The 22,425-nt window shown below is 39.3% G+C and overlaps 1 protein-coding gene across 1 annotated transcript in view; it reads left to right on the top strand.

Annotated features, from left to right (window-relative positions):
- The window catches only part of ELAPOR2 (endosome-lysosome associated apoptosis and autophagy regulator family member 2), a 176,541-nt gene extending 159,312 nt beyond the window's left edge, over positions 1-17,229 (top strand). Inside the window, exons 20-22 of the mRNA XM_019443170.2 lie at positions 1,366-1,544; positions 2,489-2,654; positions 14,462-17,229. Coding sequence (XP_019298715.2) covers positions 1,366-1,544; positions 2,489-2,654; positions 14,462-14,521 — 405 coding nt within the window. The 3' untranslated portion in view covers positions 14,522-17,229. The remainder of the gene's footprint in view (positions 1-1,365; positions 1,545-2,488; positions 2,655-14,461) is intronic.
- Positions 17,230-22,425: the final 5,196 nt, after the last annotated feature.

Genomic DNA, 22,425 nt, shown 5'->3' with positions numbered 1-22,425 from the left:
TCTGGGTTTACAAAGATCTTTTTAATTTGAAATTTTAACATTTCGGCTATAAGACTATCATTAGACATTAGAGCTTTAGCATTTTCACTGGCAAAAATTTTTGTTAGAATGTATTTCCAATGAAGTCATCATTGGCTGACCAGAGTTAACAGCTTTCTTTTTATTGTCATTATTTACACTTAGAGATGCAGCATTTGAATTTGATTGAACATGCCCCTCATTTCTCACCTCATCATTCTTATAAAAATAATGTGACCCCTTTGAAATGTAGTTTATTTACATTAAATTTAATGAAAATGTTACAGTTGTCATGCAGTAAAAAAAAAATTTCAATTACTAATGTCCTTTCTAAAAAACATGCTGAGAATTTTTATCCAGAACTTGGTTGAAACTTTTCCTTAAAGTAAATATGGTTCTCCTGTTCTTTGTGTCATTGCAGAAACCTGCGTGCATGTACAATAAAATTACACATCATGGTGTTATCCTTCTGTTAGGGTGTTGTTCAAGTGACCATCAAATACCAGAATATTTAGTCAGACACAATGGTCAAAAAATTGAGTGTTCTATGTCATTTAATGTCAATGAATATAATCATCATGCAAGTTGCTGATGGTCATTGTATTCGTTGAAGTATAAAAGGAAGCATGCACTGTATTCTAATTTTGGCTCTGGTTAGTGTTATTTGATCTATTCATAAAGAAATTCCTGATTGCTATTCAGTATATTGATTTTGTTATTCACTAGTCAGTTGCAAGTTGCAGTTTGAAAAACATTGCCCTAACAACACTGAGTCCTCTACTTTGGGAGCATAAGAATAAGGACCTACTGTGGGAGGTGAACCAGAATAATGCATGGGAAAGAAGGGTGTAGTCTGTGTGACTCCCCCAACACCAGTCACCCAAGCCTGCCAGTCCTGGTGTGCCTACATGTCCTGGGTCCTGAATTTGCTCTTTTTCTCAGGGGAGACGCTTGTTGGAGGAACTGGACTAACATCATAGGTGGATGAAACCCGTTCCAGTTACCTGTATTAGACAACCTAAGTTGTCATTTAAAAAGATGACTCAGAAGTCAGGGATCATAAGAAGTTTGAGGAAAAAAGCACAAATACTGTGTCCAAATAGAGTCATTTTTATTCAACCTCCTCAACATGTACCCAGCCTTCTGATCTGGTGACCCATGTTTTTATTTGGTTTTGTTGTATTTTTGTTCATTATTTTCTTATTCATTCCCTGTCTTTCTTGTCTTTCTGAAGCTTCTACTAGCTGAGTGCTGAATGATCCTCTATGCTTACTATGAATAAAGAGCAGAACCCTTCTCCTTCTGAATCTCATTTCACATGTCATCTGTCTATGTGTGTTTTTAAAGGAAACCTTGTATGTATGGAATGAACCTAAATGGTGCATTAAAGGAATTTCTTTGCCTGAGAAAAAGTTGTCAACCTGCGAAACCGTTGACTTTTGGCTGAAAGTGGGAGCAGGTGTGGGAGCTTTCACTGCGGTTTTGCTGGTGGCTCTAACTTGCTACTTCTGGAAAAAGAATCGGAAGTAAGTAACCTCATTGGAGTGACCATGTAAGAACTGAAGGATTTCTTGTGAAAAATGTAGACCTAATTATGGTTACATCCAGTAGTTTCTTTCAGAGAGACAAGAACTTTCTCCCAGTGAAGGAGTTACAGGAAAGGCCTTTAAGAAAAGAAATGGAAATGATTATTATTCTGGTAATAGATTATAGAATGTTAGAGGTTATTGAATTAGACCTATCTGTTTAAAACAGAGAGCAATGGAGGCTCTTGTTTGCTCAGGTAGATGGGAGCAGAGCTGAGATCAGAAGTTAAGTTGTCTCTCTCTGCCTCTATTTTTCTTTTCATGACAACATTGTGTCTTCTTGCTCCACTGTTTTCTTTTTCAGTTTCTTGTGGAAAGATACTTGCAAAGAAATAGACCAAGTTTATAGGCAGATATGACCTCTGTTTACTCCAATACTCCAAGAATGTAGAGTTGAATATTGAGTCTATTTTCTGAATGTGTATTGATCTGTTATAAGGTAGTAAATAGAAAGGAATGAGTTGTATAGAGAAACAATAAAGACCAAATCACTTACCTATGGTATTTTCATTCGTATGAACTAAACTCTGGAAAATTATATAGTGAGTTAGCTTCCAAATATTTCTACATTAAGAAAATGCATTCAGATGTCAAGGTTTCTCTCTGTTTTTCAAAAGTTCTTCATAATTGGACAGGTTAATCAATGTAAGTTAATTGATAACTTTAACTGTACTGCCATTATTCTCATTATTCTCTGAAATCCTGGAAAAGATTTGTGCATGGATGGTAGGTAAATGAGAACACATAGTGCTTTAGCTATAGGCGAGGGAAATTTGTTAGCAATAGAGCAACTATACTACAAGAGCATTTAATGAGCTGGTTTATGACCACCTAAAATGAGTATTAATTTATATTAATCAGCCACTTTATTTATCACTACTTAGACTGGAGTACAAATATTCCAAGTTAGTGATGACAACTAACTCAAAGGAGTGTGAACTCCCAGCTGCAGACAGTTGTGCTATCATGGAAGGAGAAGATAATGAGGAAGAAGTTGTATATTCCAATAAACAGTCACTGCTGGGAAAACTCAAATCCTTGGCAACAAAGGTGAGAGCAGAATTGTAAGCTGGTATGACTGTGCATTTATTGATGAGGGGCTTATTAACTTAGTAGTAGCATTCATACAACCCTGTCATTTGGTCTGGCTCTTTCTCCATGGTTGGTTATCCAACAGAAATACCACTAGAAGTACACCAGGATATAAACATAAGAATATTCACTGCAGCATTGTTTTTTTTTCTGGTTAACAAAGCAGAAACAACCTTACACACCATGAATAAGGAGTAGATAAGGAATTTCCATATACAAAGTAATGGAATACTATACAACTGTGCAGCTGTGAAGATTGATATATCTGCTAATAGGTCCAAGATAAGTAAAGTAAAACCAACACATGGACGATCACAGTAATTAAATATTCATTTAAGTTAGTCTTCGCCTATCAAACCATTAACAGTGGCTGCTTTTGGGAGTCTTAAACTAATTGGAATCTTTAAGTTTTGAAATGGTGTATTTTTGTACTTTTTGGATTTTCACAAAGATAATGTATTCTTTTCTAATTTTAAAAGTCTTAGGTTAATTAAAGATCTTACTTTTTTTTTTTAATTTAGTCACAAGGTGTTTTCACATTGAAAAGGCCAAAGTTATATAAACTGTTGAGGTATTAAAGGTACCTTATTAGATGCCATCACATTTGTCAGGTTTGAAATGATTACTGTGTCCAAACAGATTAACATTATTAAGCCTTAAAGGTTGCTTGTAAATACATTTTATTGACATTCTTTACCATTGACCTAAAATATGAGAAGTTAGCAGTTTACCCCCTCAGCATTAAAGATAGAATGAAATAGAGGAAAGAAAATGTGTTTCAAATAATTTTCAGCAGGAAGGACAAGTGACAAAAGATTACATTTATTGAGAATGTTTTAATAACTATTTCCTTTTACTCTCATTTAAGTATGTAAATATATTACAAGGTATCATTTAAAAATAAAATGAATGAGCCATATTTACTTTCTGCTAATGATTAACTTTTTTTTTTCAATGTGGTACCTTAAGAAGGATGCTATTGCTATGGAATAACAAATGAACAGTTAGTATTAAGAGATGAGATGTTGCCCTGCTTGCAAAAAAAATCAAATAAGCCTGCCACTGTTTCTTGGCCAGTTTGGAAGACATGAAGCTCCTGGTCAGAGACAAAGGACTGCTCAGCACTTACAGCAGAAGCATTAGCCAGGGTGTCAGAATTTATACCAGTTCCCCAAATCCTACTTTTCTCAGGGCTATGTGAACAGGAACAAATGTCCCTTGCACACTCAATGGCTTGCATTACAGCAAAGCAAGTCGAAGCTTTGGCTACTTGGCTATTTTAGAATGTGCAGTTAGCATGCCTATTCTTTGCTCCAAAGAGAGTTATTATTGTTATTTTTCTAGACAGGTAGTATGTGTGTTCATTGATCCAGAGGGAGACAAGATTTCCTGACATCTGCTCCGGAAAAATATAGTATCTTTAACTTCCAAGGTTGCTTTCTATACCAAGATCCTTAAAGAGATAATCTTGAATAAAGAGAAACCACTGCCTTGCTCATAAGATGTAAAGAAATCCAGAAGAACCATGGAGAATTGTCTCCCCAAAATATCCAAACCTCATTTCTTTTCCTTTAAAATTTTTATAATGTTTATTTATTTTTGAAAGAGAGACACACAGACAAAGAGCAAGCATGAGTGGGGGAGGGGCAGAGAGAGATGGAGACACAGAATCTGAAGCAGGCTCCAAGCTCTGAGCTGTCAGCACAGAGCCGGACACTGGGCTCAAACTCACTAACTGTGAAATCATGTCCTGAGCCAAAGTCAGATGCTTCATCGACAGCCCCCCAGGTGCCCCTTCAAACCTCATTTCTATACCATCTTGGCTCCTGATCAGTTTTCCCATTAGTATAGCACTGTATCCACCACTCTTTTTAATCTGATTGACCAAGGCTGGGTTTCAATCTGGTCACTTTACTGCATATAGCATTTAAATAAAGCTACTACTGTTAGGACACCAGACAGCAAGATGAGATGAACCTTCATTGTTAGCTTCAAACGTACACCCAGGGTCCCAGATCCAACTAGCTGATTAAATCGCATAAACCATGAGGGTCCACCTTAGAAAGCCAGGCAGCTTTCTCTTTAAGTCCCTCTATTGACCTTTCTGCTCAGCCTGCGTTCTTTCCATTGGCACCGGGATCTTTCTTCCATAAGATTCATGTGGAAGAGAGTCACAGACGTTTTCAAAAATTTGCAGGATCCAATAAAGCTCCCACTTTTGTCTACATGACCATGGCAGAGGAACTTGGTGAGTAGTATATTCAACCAAGTGGTTACTATCTTTTTGATCTAGGATGATGACAATCCAGACACCACAGAATCTGTGAGGGACTTCACAGACTTTGTCTTGGCCCTGAAGGGTGACGTTTAGGTCAATTATATCATCCATAATAGTGTTTGAATAGTGAGTTGATGTTGACATGAATGTCATCAGAGGCTGAGATAGTGTCATTCATTATTTCAGCTAAAGTCAGAGACAAATTTCATACCACCTTTTCTAATTGAATACCTGCCTTTAGGGTGAAGGTGAGTAACATCAGTTATCCCTTCAGATACCTCTAAATACCCAACAGTAGTCTCATTTTGAAAATACTTGGAATTGTTTAAGGGTTAATGATATATTAGGGCTATTTCCACAAATAATTGAATTATGACCACTTAGAACCATTCCTAGGGTACAAATCAAGCCACCATGTTTTTAGGAGAGAAATTAATACCTGGATTCTGCACAAGAAGTACAGTCCTGAAGGTACATACAGTGCCTTTGGAAAGAAAATAGTGTTTACAGTTGTTGGAGATACCAAATAGGACCTTATATTAGTTAAGCAACTCAGACTGATGGTGCCTGCAAGCTCCTTGCTGGCTAGTAAACCTTAAGGTTCCCCATTCACTTCAAGTAATTCTGTCTCTTCATTGTCTTTGAGGAGACTGCTTGAGGGCAGTCATTCCAACTTTTACTGTTTGCCCGTGCTGCAAACTAGGTGGTACTTCTTCACTCCAAGGAATGACTGAGCAATGGCAATAGGACGGTAGTGTTGATGTTTTGGGGGCAGAAGCTGGGGCCATTCCCTGTACTACTTCGGATCGACTTCTCAGTAAGTTGAAGAGGAATTACGGTTAGAGCATCTGATGGGCATGGTAGACCTAGGAGTCTTTGAGACTCCTAGGTTTGAGAGAGGAACACTAAGGCATTGTCCTTTATAAAAGGTGACAGAGTGGCTCTGAAAAACAAATGATCATTAACATCCTTCCATCGTTCATACCTCTCAGGGTCTAAAGTATCTCCTTCTCAGGCACCTCATTATCAGACTACATTGTTAATCTTCTTCCACTGCCACAAAATCAGTTTTTCCCATTTCAGCTAAAACTTCACCTTATTTCTACTTATCCCATTATTGGCACCCAGACCTATGCTCCAGAACATTCAAGTGCAAGAGGGACAAAGGCATTAAAAAAAACTTATGATGGAGACCCAGTGTGTCCTCTACCCTTGTCCATGTGGGCTGTGGTAGGAGGTCTTGATAAGCTGTGTAGTCAATGAAGTGATTGGTATTCTTTCTGTCTAGGGTTATTGACAGTCCAATAAAACAATACAGATGGCTAAACTAGAATTATATTTGAATCTCCTAGACTCCCTTCTGGTGGGGTTTACTACCAGCCATTCTGGGAGTGGCTTTTGAGTAAAAAGGACACATCATGTCCAGGAGTGGTCAGGGTAGAAACCTGGATTTTTTTATAAGTGTATATAACCTTATATAAGTGCATATAACTTCAACTTTCTTACTGATAATTATGTGTGACACAGCCAAGAGGAGATGATCCCTTTCTGGGGATAGCCATGTTTAGTAACTGAACGATCTTATTAAATGTGTGGACTAGGAGGAGGTGAGGGAGATAGAGTCAGAAATCTTTTGATTTGATTTTTGAGAAGGCCCTTCTAATGGTCAATGATATTTTTCAACAGTATGAAGTGTCGAACGTCCACTGAACACCTGTACTCTCAGCCCATATTCAGGTAGCTTTGGTGATAAAAAGGGCATCATTTTAGACTGGAAGTGATTCCTAAAGCCACAAACATTAATCAGATTGTTTTCAAAGGCCATAGTGGTGTGGCTAGAGTCAACAGATCAGACTGAAAGAGGAACACCATAACCTGAACAGGCATCACAAGTGGTAAGGAACTACTGACAGCCCAAAGAGAGGTGATCAGAGATGTGACATACATAATCAATTTTCCAGGGAAAAGCTGGTCAACTTTTGACATGAATCCCAAGTCTTGCATGCTGTGGTAACCTCTGCATCCAAAAAACAGTTCTTTGTGCTCAGTGTGTGATGCCAGATTCATTGCCATGGTGGACAGAATGATGGGTCCGTGCAGCATTTTTGGCAGTCCAGTGCAGTTTCTATCATGTGCTTAATTCCATTTGATCTTTTCAGACAATGGGTCCTTAATGGAAGTATCTTCACGAATGACCCAGATGATGTGATCAGCTAAGATTTGTTTCTGGAATTTGTTGCCCCAAAGGGGAGTAACTTTAACGTGCCAGTCTATAGTTTTCCAAGTGGCAGACCAAGTAGTTTATTGACTCTTGGCAATAGCTCAAGAGTTACTGGAGATAGAATAAGGTTTATCAAGAGAAGTACTGGCCACAGCCATGAGAGTGGCTTTGGGTTCTGCCCACTGAGCCAGACAATTTTGTAGGTTTTCAGTTATTCATACCTGGTGCTGAGATAGGACAGCTACAGCAGCTGGTTGACACTCGTTGGCTGTCAGATCAACCAAACCATCAGTGAATGCAGCCCCAATCATGTAGTAGAACTTTGGTGAACCAAGGGCCAGAGCCAGTGGCTTCATTTTTGGAGGTGGAGTAGGGGATAAAGTTCCCCCGTAGGGTATGCTGCCATATTTTCCTGTGAGGCTGAGTTGCTGCTGGGCAGCATCAGCTATATTCTTGAATACATCATTTATATTTGACAAGTGAGGCTTATTATGCCCTTTCCACCTTGCTGACCCACCATGAACGGGACTATCAGGCTATGGCGTCACAAGCTGCGCATGGCAGTGGCTTTAAGTTTTGTCAAGAACTCAGTAATGAGCAAATAGTTGCTTTTCAAAAGGACTACACCTGGTAGCCATATCAAGGTGATGAATCTAAAATCCCAAAAGATGCTTCTGGGAGAAGGCTCTTTACCATTGCTGGAGTCTCTAATTGGCAGCAACATTAATGACTGAGAATTGTAACACAAACCGGTCATTAGGGTTGTGAGGCCACGAAGGTGGAGAGCATGATTCAACTTACTGGACAGTTCTTAACATAGCCTGTTAGTTTGGGCCTGCCTCAAAAGATACTACTTTGTAGGTTAGCTGATAGAAGACAGCAGGGAGCATATTCAAGTGAAGCCATATTGTCTCCAATAGCAAAGAGTCTGGTAAGGTGCTGGACTGCTTTTCCATGGCTGGCCAGATTGCAAATCTAGTCACATAGTCTCCAGAACCTTTAGTCAATCAGCAGGTTCCTGAATTTTGTTGGGGTTTATCAACCATCTTTGTTGGCGGAAGTCTGATAGCACAGGCAGGGCTATTGAGACTGGGACTTTTAACTTGACGCCAACAGTGCATCATTTGGGTTGTGACAACTTTGGGCATCAGAAGGTGGTGAAACTTCTGTGTAGTCATGACACAGGCACTTGTTGCAAATGGCAGAGGAATTAGGAACCCTTGGTATATTCTGCTAGCTCTTCTCTGCATGGGACTGCTCTTGACCAGGGGAATCTCCTCTGGTACTTAGGAGATGAGGATGTATAAGCATATTCACCTCCTACTTTTTCAGAGGTAGAAGCAGCAACATCTCGAGTAGGCCTGTAGAGCCCTTCACACAAGGTCACATTATCTTACCTTCCCTGCTGAGAGCCTTGCTTAAACCCCATTCATTGAATTTGCATGTCCCTCTCCTATCACAGGTTCTGGTAGAATGGTGACTTTGGTGGCTGCAACAAAGAGTGATAAATGTTTGAATCCCTTCCCTCCTCAGAACTCCCTAGCATACTCAGATGGTTGTGTGTAGCCTTCTTTCCCTCTCCGTGACAGGAAAACTAATCCTCTTTCTCTTTAAAGCAGCTAAAGTCAAGGTAGATGAGGAGGCTCGAATTAAGGGTGCAGAGACAAAGGCAGTTTCTGTGACAGCAAACAAGGCATGCATTTGCTTTTGTTTTTTAAGCAGCACAGCAGTTGCTCAACCAAACTTCCAGTATTTTGGTCCATGTGAAATCCTATGTTGAATGGCAAGGTTATCATTCCTAACATCATCTGTTTCAGCTTTGCGACTCCTTAGCAAAATTGATTTCTGTCTGAGGCTGAGGGTATTATGTCCTTTTGTTGATTTAGGCTTGACTCACCTATTGGAGCCTTTTAAAAACATTTTTTTAATGTTTATCTATTTATTTTTGAGAGAGAGCACAAGCAGGGAAGGGCAGAGAGAGGGGGACACAGAATCTGAAGCAGGCTCCAGGATCTGAGCTGACAGCAGAGAGCTTGATGTGGAGCTCGAACCCATGAACCATGAGATCATGACCTGAGCTGAAGTTGGACGCTTAACGAACTGAGCTATCCAGGGCACCCCTTCATTTTCATCAATCTAAATTATAGCCTGGTTTTAAAATAAAGGATAGGGGAAGTTTTCAGGTGGGGCTGATGATACTAACTTATGAAGATTCCTTTGGGTCAGTTTCTCATTCTCCAGTGACCTTCTGCATTGTAAACCCAATATGGGGCATGAAGAGTCTCAATACTAGTCATAGCCTCACTAGGTTTTCCTGTGGGAATTAGTCTCAGGGAAATCTCCCAGAGAAGGCCAAAGCTTTGTTACTGCAGTCAAGACCCATTACAAAATGTCTGAGACTTTTTATAGTCATCTTTGATAAAGTTGGCATGGTAGAGTACAAGAGATGTTTACTCCTAGGATGGCCCAGCTGGTGCATTCTTTTTTTTTTTTAATCATTTTTAAAAATTTATTTAGTTTTGAGAAAGAGAGAGAGAGAGTGAGCACGAGTGGGGGTAGGGCAGAGAAGGAGACACAGAATCTGAAGCAGGCTCCAGGCTCCAAACTGTCACCACAGAGCCCGACGCGGGGCTCAAACCCATGAGCTGGGAGATCATGACTGGAGCCTAAGTCAGACACTCAACTAGACTGAGCCACCCAGGTGCCCCAGCTGGTGCATTCTTAATGATCATTTATTCCTGCCACATCATCTCCAAAGAGAATCAGCAAAAATTCTAACAAGTCACCTAGTTTCTGCCCTTAAGTAGGTTCCATTTTTTTTCTTTAATGGTCATCGTAGGTACATACCTCTGTAACCTCTGTGTGAAAGAGGGTGAAACCTTTTCCTATAACGATGAATTTTAGTATTATTTGTTAGCAAGGAACACAGCTGCAGCTGATGGCCTGATTGGTGAGGAAATCCTCCTTCTCAGAAGAGTGTTAACAACATCTAGGCCACCATTCAGACAGCTGACCCGTGAAGTCTTGGAACCACTTCCCGGAACTCAGTCTACAACTACTTCCTCAGTTCCTTTTCATTTGTAGGCAGTGAAGTGGATGACAATTTTATTACCTTGTTGAGCATATAATTTGGTCAACCAGAAAGATACCTTTCTGTCAGTTTTCCATCCTCATCAACAAAACAGTGAAGAACTATCAAGGTTCTGAAACTGCACTATACTTGCTAGCCAACAAATTAGCCTGCCATTCTTTCTTGGACATTTTGAAGACAGGAGTCTGCTGGGTCAGAGACAAAACAAGTTTATTACTTGCAGCAGTAGTAGTAGTCAAAACAACAGTGTTTACTTTGTTTCCTGAAGCCCCACTTACTACAGAGTGAAGCAGACTAGATGACACACAGTGGGTTATGTTATAGAAAAGGAGCCCTTAGCTTGGGGAATCTGAATGTTTTATAACAGTCAGGAAGCATGTCTGCCATTTGCTCCACAGAGAGGGACAGTATGAGAGCTGTAAGCAAACTATTCTTTTGTTCTAGAAGAAGACTTTACCTATGTCATCCAAGGCTTTTTGTAATATAAGCATATTTGCGAAGATTGTGTACCGTAAGGGACATTGAACGTATTCCTCCCAAGCATTCAGAAACACAGGAGACCCATGGAGAATTACCACCATCATTAGTTTACTTAAACTTCTCTTGCCTGATTTGATCTTGTGATTCCTTATTTGTAAGGGCATTGTCTTATAATGGAGGAAGCATTTAGTGCCAGGCAAGATTTTTAGGACAGAGTGACCTCTAAGCTGAATGCAAAAGAAAAAGAGGGAATTACAAGTATTAGTAAACTTTTAAGTGTCTCCTCATATTGCAGGACCTCCTTTGTTGCTGTTATATGGCCAGAGAATTGAAATCTTGAAAGGTACCTGAAAGCAATCACAGGAAACGTAGTGGAAGATAAAGTCTTTCTACCTGAGAAGGCTCAGTGCACCTAATTCTGTTTTGCATAGCAATTCTAATTGACAGAATAATTTAAAAATTGTTTAAATGAAAATTTAAAATGTTATGGGAAAACTGAAAGAATTATACAGTGGTACAGTCATATACCTACCACCTAAATTTTACATCTGATTTATTACCTATCTTTCTAAATCTCTATCCCTCTTTCATTTATCAATACATCTTTTTTTTTTTTGATGAATTTCAAAGTAAGGTATAGAATTCAATACGTTTCATGCCTAAACACTTCAGGATACATATAACTGATGAGAGAATTAAATATTTTCAGTTTTTTCTAAGGGACAGTGTTTACATAGAGTGAAATGCCCACATAACAAGGATGCAATCCGATGAATTTTGAGAAGTGTATATGCTGTGTCACCCCAAATCCTATCAAGAAATAAGATGTTAGCCTCACCACTGAAAGCTGACTCACGTCCTTTTGCATGCAATTGATCCCTATCCTTATCCCCCCAGAGGAAACCACTGTAGTAATCTTTTTAAACTGTAGATTCGTTTTATCTGTTTTAGAACTTCATATAATTGTAATTACATGGTGTGTAGTATTTTGTATAAGTTTTCTTTCAGAAAAATGTTTTTGAGAATTATCTACCCTCTGTTTATCAGTAATAGATTCATTTTTATCCAGGAGTAGTATTCTATTAGATGGATATGCCAAAATTTGTTTACCCATTCTCCTATTGATGAATACTTGTGCCATTTCTAGTATCTAGCTCTGAATAAAACTGCTATGTATATCATTGGACAAATCTTAATAGTGTGTCCTACTTTAAATTTTTTATTTTATGCTTGGCTTTGTAGAGTAAAAATGGTTGTAAGTTTCTTAACTGTCTTAATGTCATTTAAGATTTGCTTTATCTTATATATTCTTATTCATGTCCTAAAGGCCAGACCTTATTTGGTATTTTCCTACCAATACACTGGACTTGTCAGGTTTTATCTATAGATTGACTTTTCTTGACTTTCCTCAGCAACTTTAAAATTTTATCTTCAGGAATTTTTTTCAACTTTTTTCTTTTATTTTTTCATTCCACCATCATTCATGGAACATTGTCTGTTAGACACTCTGCCCGGTTTTGGTGATATGTCAGAGACTATCTAGTTTATTAGTGCAGGACACATGCACATTTTACACATACACACAGACACACCCACAGAATGATCATCTAGTATGATAAGAGCATTGAGTTAGAGTCTCGTGGAGAACACAGGAGAAGGGAATGCAGTAAAATGGGTAGTGATGAGGTAAGGAGAAGCTTCTGGAAGTTGACTTTTGAGTAAATTCTTGAATTCAGAACTTAAAAAAAATCATGTGTATGGCATATTTATTTAATGCATGAGTAAACTGATATCTAGAGACTTTCCCTTATTTGTCCAAGGGAGGGTTAGGTAGGAATTAAAAACCCCATCTCCTGAGTTCCAGTCCAGTGTTTTTCCTTCTGAAATGTAGTATTTCAGTACATATTTATAACCACTGATTGACAGCCTACCATGGGGTAGGCCCGGAGTCATGTTTTGGGAATTAAAAAAAATGAATAATCTGCAATTCTGCCATCCGTAAGTCTCAGGTAGTGGTGCTGACTCCACACACACGCGGATGTGTTTGGATGCATATACCCCGCCATCTCACCAATAGGAGCAAAATCCCATGGGAACACAGAGGACATGGCATCTAAAGCCGTATGAAGCTAACATGATTCTATAAAGTGTTTTCAGTGTTTTATTTCAAGTGACGCCTTGAGGATCACCAGCAGGCCTCTGCCTCTTTCCCCCTCAGGAACATATTGAATCAAATTGTCTCCAGGAAAGGCCATAAATATCTTGGATTTCCTTTTAAGTTTATTGCTGACACCCTAAAGCTCTTTCCCATGATGCACTGTAGGCTCCTTGAGGACAGACATTTTGTATCCCTGAAGTCTAGTCGTGCTCTTGGAGTGCATTGGTGCTTAATAAACATTTGAATCATCAGTGGTTATTTCAATAAAATGAAGTCCTGTCAACAGGAGGCTTCAGGCAAGCTTCTTCAGGGCCACAGAGAGCACTGAGGAGATGTGCATCCTGCCCTCCCAGGGCCATGTCATCTCAGCATGGGCAGGGATAAGTGATAGGTTGGTGTTCATGTGGTGACATTTTTCCTATAATCCTTTCCCTCTAGCCCTAAAGCTTGTCTGAAGTCTTGGACCTCACTCAAATGAGAGAAAGCACAAAAGCAGCCTTATTCTTTCTGGCAGGCACCCAGTGTCTACTCACTTTTATTGTCTCATTTGACTTCTCTACTTCAGACACACATCTGTTTGCACCTAGGACTGGTATGCCTCCTATTTCCTTTACTTTAAAAATAATGCTAGTTTCCTTCATCTCTATTCTCTTTGAAAGCATAGTCACCCCATTGCATTCCAGTAGAATTCAGAAAGTTTTTTTCTAACGTGAACAATGAGACATTGGGAGAAATCTCTTCTCTTAATTCTCTTTTTCCCCATTAAAGATTCACTTAAAAATTTGTTTAAGTTTATTTATTTTGAGAGAGAGAATCCCAAGCAGGCTCTGTACTATCAGTGCAGAGCCCAACTCAGGGCTCAAACTCATGAAGTGTGAGATCATGACCTGAGCAGAAATCAAGAGTCAAGCACTCAACCAGCTGAGCCACCCAGGTGCCCCAAGGATTACTTATTTTAATAGGCTACAGTTTGAATGTAATACATAACACAAGCCAGCAATGATGGATTTGAGTAAACTATTGACATTACCTGATGACTTGTTTTTAATATCTTTAGTAAGTATATGCCCAAAAGATTTTCCTAAAACATATCAATGAACCCAAACGATCTTATGTCTTACTGGTGCTGTCCTCATTTATTTCTGCTGTCCTTCTTCTTCTATTTATCCTATATTATCTTGAGAATACATAGTTTATGTTCTCTTTTGTAAAAAATTCACATGTCAGGGTCATCTATTTTGGCACAGAGGTCAGATATCCCTTTGGGAAGGGTCTCAGTGGTTTCTTCACAAAAAACACAGCTACATCTTTTTGTATCTATTGCAGTAATGTGTTTGCTTCTATTTTGGCTTGTCTGTCTTATCTCCTGGACATCAAAAGCATCCTTTAGGGTAGGCATGCTATTTGTTTCCTGTAAAATCCTAATTACAACTGGCAGGTATATAGATTGAAATGATATCCAGAACTTTCCTTCTGGACCCATAAGATCCTAAAATCTTACTGGAATTTGAGTTGATTTTGTTTTTTTTCTTCATAGGAAAAAGAAGACCATTTTGAATCTGTTCAACTGAAATCCTCAAGATCCCCAAATATATGAAAAGACAGTGCCGTAGCCTTCAGACTAAGGAACAAAGAAAGCTGATCTCTAGTTTCAGAGGACCATAGTTTAGATCCTGTCCTCATATCCGGCACGTTGGTGATCTCACAGAGGAGGGCCATGCCGCTGAAAAGGGAAGGAGGTTGAAATGTTTGATTGCCTTATCACATGGTCAAGTATCTTGCCAAAAATAGGAAAGCAAATGGTTTGGGTCTCAACTGAAGATGAAGCTCCACTCAGGAAGAGATTTATCTGTAAATAGACATAACTGGAAACCAAGGTTAAGCCCACCAGTGCACTGCTGATGCATGCCATATAATTAATGGGTAACTTTTATTCTTTATAACTTCTACATAAAAAGTATGCTTTGGAGGGCAGATTTGAGCGTATGCATTGTGATCCCATTTATGTCTTTTCTTTGGGGAAGATTTGAAAAAATTTTAAGGTAGAGTTTTTTTTTCCCATTATTTATTTTCCTGACATACCTTAAAACATCTTTTCTATTAAAAACTCATGAAAAAGAAAGACAGTAAGTTTTTCATTTTTTCGTAGGGTCTTTCTTGATTTCAGAAGCCTGAGTAAGTAACTTTTTAGGAAGAGTAAACATGTAAACACGTGTTCGGGTTTTCTACACTTCTATTTGCCTTTGAAATTTCATCCTTGTTGGAACTGGTAAGAAGGGCTTGAATGAAGATGTTGAAGGAATATGAAAAAATAAAAAAAAAAGGCCAAGAGAAGCTAGACTTCCCATGAAAACAAGCAAGCTGACACGATCATAGAAATCAAATGGCTTAAAACCATTTATGTAATGTTTGAAGTATAATTTTAAATGAGTGAGAAAGCTTGTTTATAAAATCACTTGCAAAGTCATGAAGAAGAAAGGGGGATGGCTTTTGTATAAGTACAGATAACTGTGAAGAGGTATTGGGATAATTTCACGGTTCACAGAAAATGGCAGTGGGATATTTGTCGTCTATCAATCATCAAAGGTATATGGTTATTTTTCTGTTAACACATTGAGAATTATGACTTTCATAGAAATTTTTCATTTTGAGCAAATAAGGCAGGAATTCCATTTTGGACCATTGCATATAATTGTATTCACACTAAAAATGTGGTTATACCATAAGTAGTTATGAAATAAGTGTTGTTCTTATTCAGAAGTGATCCAGGTAATCGTGATATTTCCTCTGATGGATGGGTTTCTAGTATTAGCACGACTTGAATGTTATCTGTTGAGAGAAGTTTGGAAGAAATTGGATTTGACTAATTTTGTGTAAACTTTAATTGTTTCAAAACTGGGAAAGAGGGGAGTTTATTGATCATTGATGATCTAAGGTGCTCCGGTTTGTTTTCAATAAACAGTAATCTTTGTAGATCTTAATCTAGATTTCTAAAAAGACTGGTGATTGCCTTAGAGGCAGGCCACAGGGGCAGTGTTTGTGTGCCCCAAGTCTTTGAATGAGGTATGATTTGTAATTTTTGATTCAGCAGGTAATGTCTTTATTTTTGTGGAAAATGGGAGAAAAATAAATAATGGTGCTTATTCGGTGGGTAAAACACTGGACCATCCTGTTATTGTTGAATGAATGTTTGTTTTGTGTACATCTTTGCTGCGGGATTCATGAGTCGAGATGAGGTTGCCATTATTTTATTGTTGTGAAATTCAGGGAGGGCGTCCCTTAGCATAAACCTTTTCCATGTTTAATTTCTTATATCTTATTTTTTTAAATAAGAGATTATTAGAAGAAATTATTTTGGCTTTGCTCACATTTCCCTGGTAAACCGTGCTGATGAAACACGTTCCCCAACTTGATCTAAATTTAAACAGAAGAGTGACAATCCATTTGAGAGGCCCCTTTTCAGAGGAACCCCGGCAAATGTATACAGGCTGCACAGAGTCAGGAGGGTCCACAGAGTCACCTGTCACCTCTCTCCATCTTAGGCTGTGCTCCACGTGTGTATGTACCAAGCCATAGAGATAATTGGGATTTGCTCCCAGGTAGCTTCTTTCTTCTCCTGTCACTGGACTAAAATCTCTGACATGTCAAAAAATGCCTTAAATTTTAATGAACTCTCTGAAAATGTAGTTGGTATTGAAGAATTTATTTATTTTATTTCTAATTTTAGGTATAAAATAGATTTTGTCAGCTCGCCCCATCTTTGGAAAGGAGCTGCCTTTTCCCTTTGGATCCCAGTGATTTGTCATTTTATTCCAAGCACTGAAGAAGTGTGACAGAAAGAGTATCACGAGGAAAATATTCAGACCAATCTTAGCTATAAAATTTACTGGAGTTTTATGTCTTGCCTTTGCAGAACACAGTGGAATGTTGAAAGGCATAAACAAATTAATCATGTTTCTGTGACTTTTAATAGACATTTGTTGTTTCTTTCCCCTCATAAATGGTAGAAGAAGAAGTTGTAGGTTATTTTTCTAAGAGGCCCAGGTTTTGAAGCCTTAAATACTTCGTTAAGTCTACGGTTGCCTGTAATATCTCTTAGCACTCTGTCAAAACATATTTAAATCAGTTTTCTGCTGGATGAGACCATGTCTTCTATGGATAAATTACATCATGCCATTTAACACTGTTGAGCAATTTGATACATGTCCACTTGATTTAAAAGACTGAATTTTATGCTTGTTGACTTTTCTCCTTTTTGGTTGCTAGTAATCAAGTCCTTTGCAGGATTAAAAATGTTTCGTAGTATTTTTGTGTAGACTTTTGTGGTTATTTTCTTCCCAAGGAGAAAATATGGTTTAAATGCTTATCTGGAAGAATTGCTTGGGTCCAGTCATTTATTAAGTGGAGTCTCCAGGTTCGTAGGTGGAGGGTCATGATTGACTGTGATTCTTCAAGACCCTCTGGGGCATCTGTCATTGGACATCTCTAAATAGAACTACCTCCTGTGCTTCCTGGTCATTCCTAATGGGAAGCTAATGTGCAGATCATTTCTCTCATCCCATGAAAGTGAATTTCCTGGAAGTTGGGGTGGGAAGATGACTGCAGCTGGTAAGTTTAAAGTCAGTGTATTGCTCACATTTATCTTTTTTTATACAGAAGTTAGGTAGAATAGATCTTCTTTAGAGAAGTTAAAATACCCTCACATCTAGTTTGTCATAACCATGAATACTATCTCAGATTTATAAGACCAAATCCTAAATTAAGGTTGTCCTAAAGGAAAGATCCTAAGGGGAGTAAACTGGAAAAAAAAAATCCCAATACTTGATGCATTTGTTGAGTGCTAAAATGGACTTCATCCTCCCAGTAACTGGCCAGAGATGACATTCTTGCTGGATTTTATTTCTTTTAGTTTAACATTTTAAGATGAGTTCATTTTAGGATCATAAATGAAGGAAGTAAAAACTTGGACACGGGGACAAATAATTGAAAATTGATAACACTATTGCAGTTGATACTGATACTACCATTACAATTGATATTACTAATGCAATTGTCTGGATCAGAGACCAGCAAATTTTGCTGTAAAGAATCAGATAGTAAATATTTTCAGCCTTGCAGGACATGTGGTCTCTGTTGCAGCTCCTCAGCTCTGCTGCTATGGCGTGAAAGCAGCCACAGACCATATGCCAACAAATGGGTGTGGCTGCATTCCAATAAAACTTTATGTACGTAGAAATTTGAGTGTCATTTATAGTTCTCTTGTCATGACACATTCTTGATTCTTGTCTCAATTATGTAAAAACCTAGAAACGTTCTTGGCTCACAGATCTTACAACAACAGGTGCCGGACTAGGATTTGGTCTCTGAGCTATGGTTGGCTAACCACTGTTTTTTTTTTTTGGTTTTTTTTTTTAATTTTTTTTTAACGTTTATTTATTTTTGAGACAGAGAGAGACAGAGCATGAATGGGGGAGGGTCACAGAGAGAGGGAGACACAGAATCTGAAACAGGCTCCAGGCTCTGAGCTGTCAGCACAGAGCCCGACGCGGGGCTCGAACCCACGGACCGTGAGATCATGACCTGAGCCGAAGTCGGACACTTAACCGACCGAGCCACCCAGGCGTCCCTAACCACTGGTTTTAATTGCAGCAACCCATAAGCAACATTATTCAGAAGAATCTGCATGCAGAGTTTTTGCTCTTTAGGAGCTTACCACCTCAAGAGTTTGTCAAGTCTTTAGAGACTCAGAAAGAAAATAACCCAATGACCTCCCTTGATGATTTAATCGCCTGCGCAAAGGCAAAGCCAGTTACTCTTCTCAGTTACTCTTGTAGTTTTGGAACTCAGTTGTGGATATCGATAAGCAAATGATAAAACTAAAGCACATGAGTTGGTTCAGATTCAACCAGCAAGATTGATTTAAAAGCCTTTTCTCGGCGTCGATGTAACGCTTTTGCTAAGGTAACTGGTTTTGGAGATAATATTCAGTCTTATATACGGACCCATTTAAAGTAACCACAGTATCTCCAAGTAGGGGCTTTTGATGTACAAAAGTAGCTTCAGCGTAGATTCTTGAGCCCTAGCGTGGACAGGGTCCCCTGGTCCATTTGTATGTGTCCTCGCAGCACACACCTCTATCCACACACATTTACCAAATCCTACTTTAAGATTTACTGGGCTGCAAAAGACACTTAGGATCCCTTTAATGATTGGTGATTCAAGAAACAGACCTCCAGTTTCCTTGAACAAAATATCCTACGAAAGCTTTTAATTTGCTGGAATTTGCCTCATTTTATTAATGAGTCTTGGAAGAAAAGCTGTATCTAAAATAGCCTGTGGATATTGGTAGATTTGGTTTAGAGCAGGGCTCTAAAGTATTTCCTTTATCGCACATGGCTGCTTCAGATTACCGTTGGTTGGGTTAAATAAAAGAGTTAAATCTGTGGGCATTGTAAACCTAATCTTTCTATTACAGGACAGAGGTGATTATTGCCTTTTTCAGGAGTTTGGGTCTTTGTTACTAGAGCTGTGGTGGTTATAATCCACACTGGTATTCCATTTTCCTGGCACCTCACCTTGCTTGACTTCTCCATGCTTATAGTCCTTTGCTGAAGAGCTCTGGAGCCCAAAACTATCATGTTAGGTAAGTGAGGAAAGCTGAGGCTAGCCCAGGGGGAGTGTGGAGGTGAAGACTGTAAAGGTACCCTCGCTGAATTACCTCCTTTCTCAGACTTTCTCTTAATCTTTCTGCTGTGTGGTCTGCCAACCAGCCTGTCCCACAGTTTGAAAATGGGGCCTTTTTATATTACCGTGATGAACATGAGTGGGCAAGAGATTCTATTAATATTTAAACTAGAGAGAACACAGAACATTTCAGAAACTGTAAACACTCAGAAAACCAACAGTAGAAACCCTCATCATTAGGTCCTGCCATGTTAATGAGTAGGATAGATCATTCTGAGTTCCACACATTCAGGAAGTTTTTGCAAAGACGGGTCGGCTCACCCAGTTTTATATTCTAGAAGGATGGAATGTTCTTCTGGAGTAAAAAAAAAAAAAAATTCAAAACCTATTGGTTTGAAATGGCTTATGTAAAAATGATTTTATAGCTGCTGTTTTCCATACATACTCTTGTTTTTTTAAAAAAAAATATTTCCAGGGATCACATGTTAGGTGATGCACTTTCAAATAGGAAACAAGGCTTATGGCAAGGAAGGAGAAAACGACAAGAACCGTAGGTGACTGCACTTCCAGTGTGCAGGAGGAGTGTGAAAATCACAGTGGCCCAGAGATCAAAGCCCAGCTCTCAAATACAGTGGTTCTCAAGATTCACCCACGGACTAATTGTCTTGTTTAAAAAGATCCATGATCAATTTGTTGTTTTAGGCATCAGCTGTGTCTCTGAACAACCTGATATCGCCTTCCTCAGACTGTCACATCCCATCAGTGGATTGCGTTTATTCTCCCTCCCCTCAGCCTTGCCTCAGCTTTTACCTTGAACAGATGCTCATTCTGAGCACGCTTACCTAGCACTCCTGCCAGTTTTGGCCACAGCAGGATTCTTTTGTGCCATCTCGTGCCCATTGAATCTACTACCCAATCCTCCCCACCTACTCCCCCAAATCCAGGGTCTTCTTTGAATATGACAATTCCGGGACTGGTTTGCACTGTTGTCTTTGAGCAGCGGGGTGACTTCTGGATGGATTGAGTATGTTGCTAATTCAAATGCATTCAGAAGGAAATAGAAAATTTCTGACCTCTGACTCCTCACTTGAAGTCCTTCAAGCCCAGTCCTGTTGGCTGTGTGTACCTGCTTACTATTTCTAGATGTTTTAAAAGTAGCATTGGTATGTCCTCCTGAACCAGGCCCAGGTTATTTAACCGGTGGGCCCTTCCTATTTTTGAGTCTCCTCCTCTTCCTCTCACTGTTGTCCTCAGTCATACTTCTTTCATTAGAATTGCTTCCTGTCCTGGGGCACCTGAGTGGCTCAGTTGGTTAAATGTCCCACTCTTGATCTCGGCTCAGGTCATGATCTCGAGGTTCATGAGTTTGAGCCCCGCATCGAGCTCCACATGGAGCATGGAGCCTGCTTGGGAGTCTCTCTCTCTCTTTCTCTCTCTGTGTCTCTCTCTCTCTCCCCCTCTCTCTGCTCCTCCTCCACTCAAACACATGTGTGTTGTCTCAGAAGAAATAAAAAAAAAATAGAATTGTTTCCTGTCTTTAAACTCCTTAAAGGTAGGAACTGCGTCACATCATTTCTCCATCATGTGCTAAGAGTGGTCCCCCGCAAGGCATGTCTACATCTCCACCCCTGGAACCTGGATCTGATTATTTGGAAAGAGGGCCTTTGCAGATGTAGTTAACTGAAGGTTATTGAGATGAGTTTGTCCTGGACAATGACAAGTATTTAAGTATTCTTCTAAGAGAGACACAGAGGGGCAGACAGACACACAGACTGTGATGTGAAGATGCAGCCAGAGATTGGAGTAATGTGGTCACAAGCCAAGGAAGCTGACAACCACTAGAAGCTATAAGAAGCATGGACCGGATTCTTCCCCAGAACCTCAGGTGGGGTGCAGCCAACACTGTAATTCTGGACTTCTGGCCTCCAGAACTCTTGAGAGAATAACGATCTGTGGCTTTAAGTGATCCTGTTTGTGGTAAGTTGTTAAATCAGCCCAGGAAACAAATATGTTCCATCTTCACGGTGTCTGGCACAGGCCTTGGCAGGAAGATGAGTTCTTCGTGAATTTTCCTACATGGATAAACGATTTGTGACTGAAGCGTTTACAAGGAAAAATGGGAAAGTGTGAGTAAGAATAAGCCAGTTTTACCTTATCCTTGCTTTCCCTGTTCACTCCTGTATTTAGCTTAGTAAAATATTCAAGTTGAGTGAAAAGCCTGTGTGCCTGAGTATTGTTACTGGGACTTTGGAAACACACCGGCCAATACCAGCTCCTGCATTTTACTGCCCCATTCACTATCTGTGGTGAGAATGGTTTTCCATTGGCATGACAGGATGCTATCCCAGCTTCCTTCCTAGTAACTTCCTGGTTGGTTTAGAATAGTTACATTAGAATAGTTTGCCATCTTTGTGCTTTTGAAAATGAGAGCCATCCTGCCTTCCCTGGCAGGCCACAGTGTCTGCATTCAGAATGTAGGAATCCTCTCCTTACTGCATCTGACGGCTATTTGGGCAAATTCTGGGCTGCTGTACAGATGTGGCTTAAAGAAACCTGTACAGATATTGTCATCTGGCCCCTGAAACAACCTGATGGTTATGGTATCGTCACTCAAAATCTGATCTTTGTGATCTATGAAGAAGTCCAGTTTTGCTCAGAACTCTCTTATCAGGGTGACAGCTTGTGTTCAAAGTGTATGTAGATGGAAAGAGAAGCACACTTAGTCAAGTATTTCCAACATTAAAAGCAGAGATAATCTGAAGTCAATATATTCAGATTACTTGGAGCGATTAAAAAAGAATAAGCCATTATCCACCA

Source organism: Panthera pardus, unplaced genomic scaffold, assembly GCF_024362965.1.
Source record: "Panthera pardus isolate Hobbes unplaced genomic scaffold, ASM2436296v1 HiC_scaffold_8, whole genome shotgun sequence".
In the NCBI taxonomy this organism is placed as follows: domain Eukaryota; kingdom Metazoa; phylum Chordata; class Mammalia; order Carnivora; family Felidae; genus Panthera; species Panthera pardus.
This window is presented reverse-complemented; position numbering and strand designations above follow the sequence as displayed.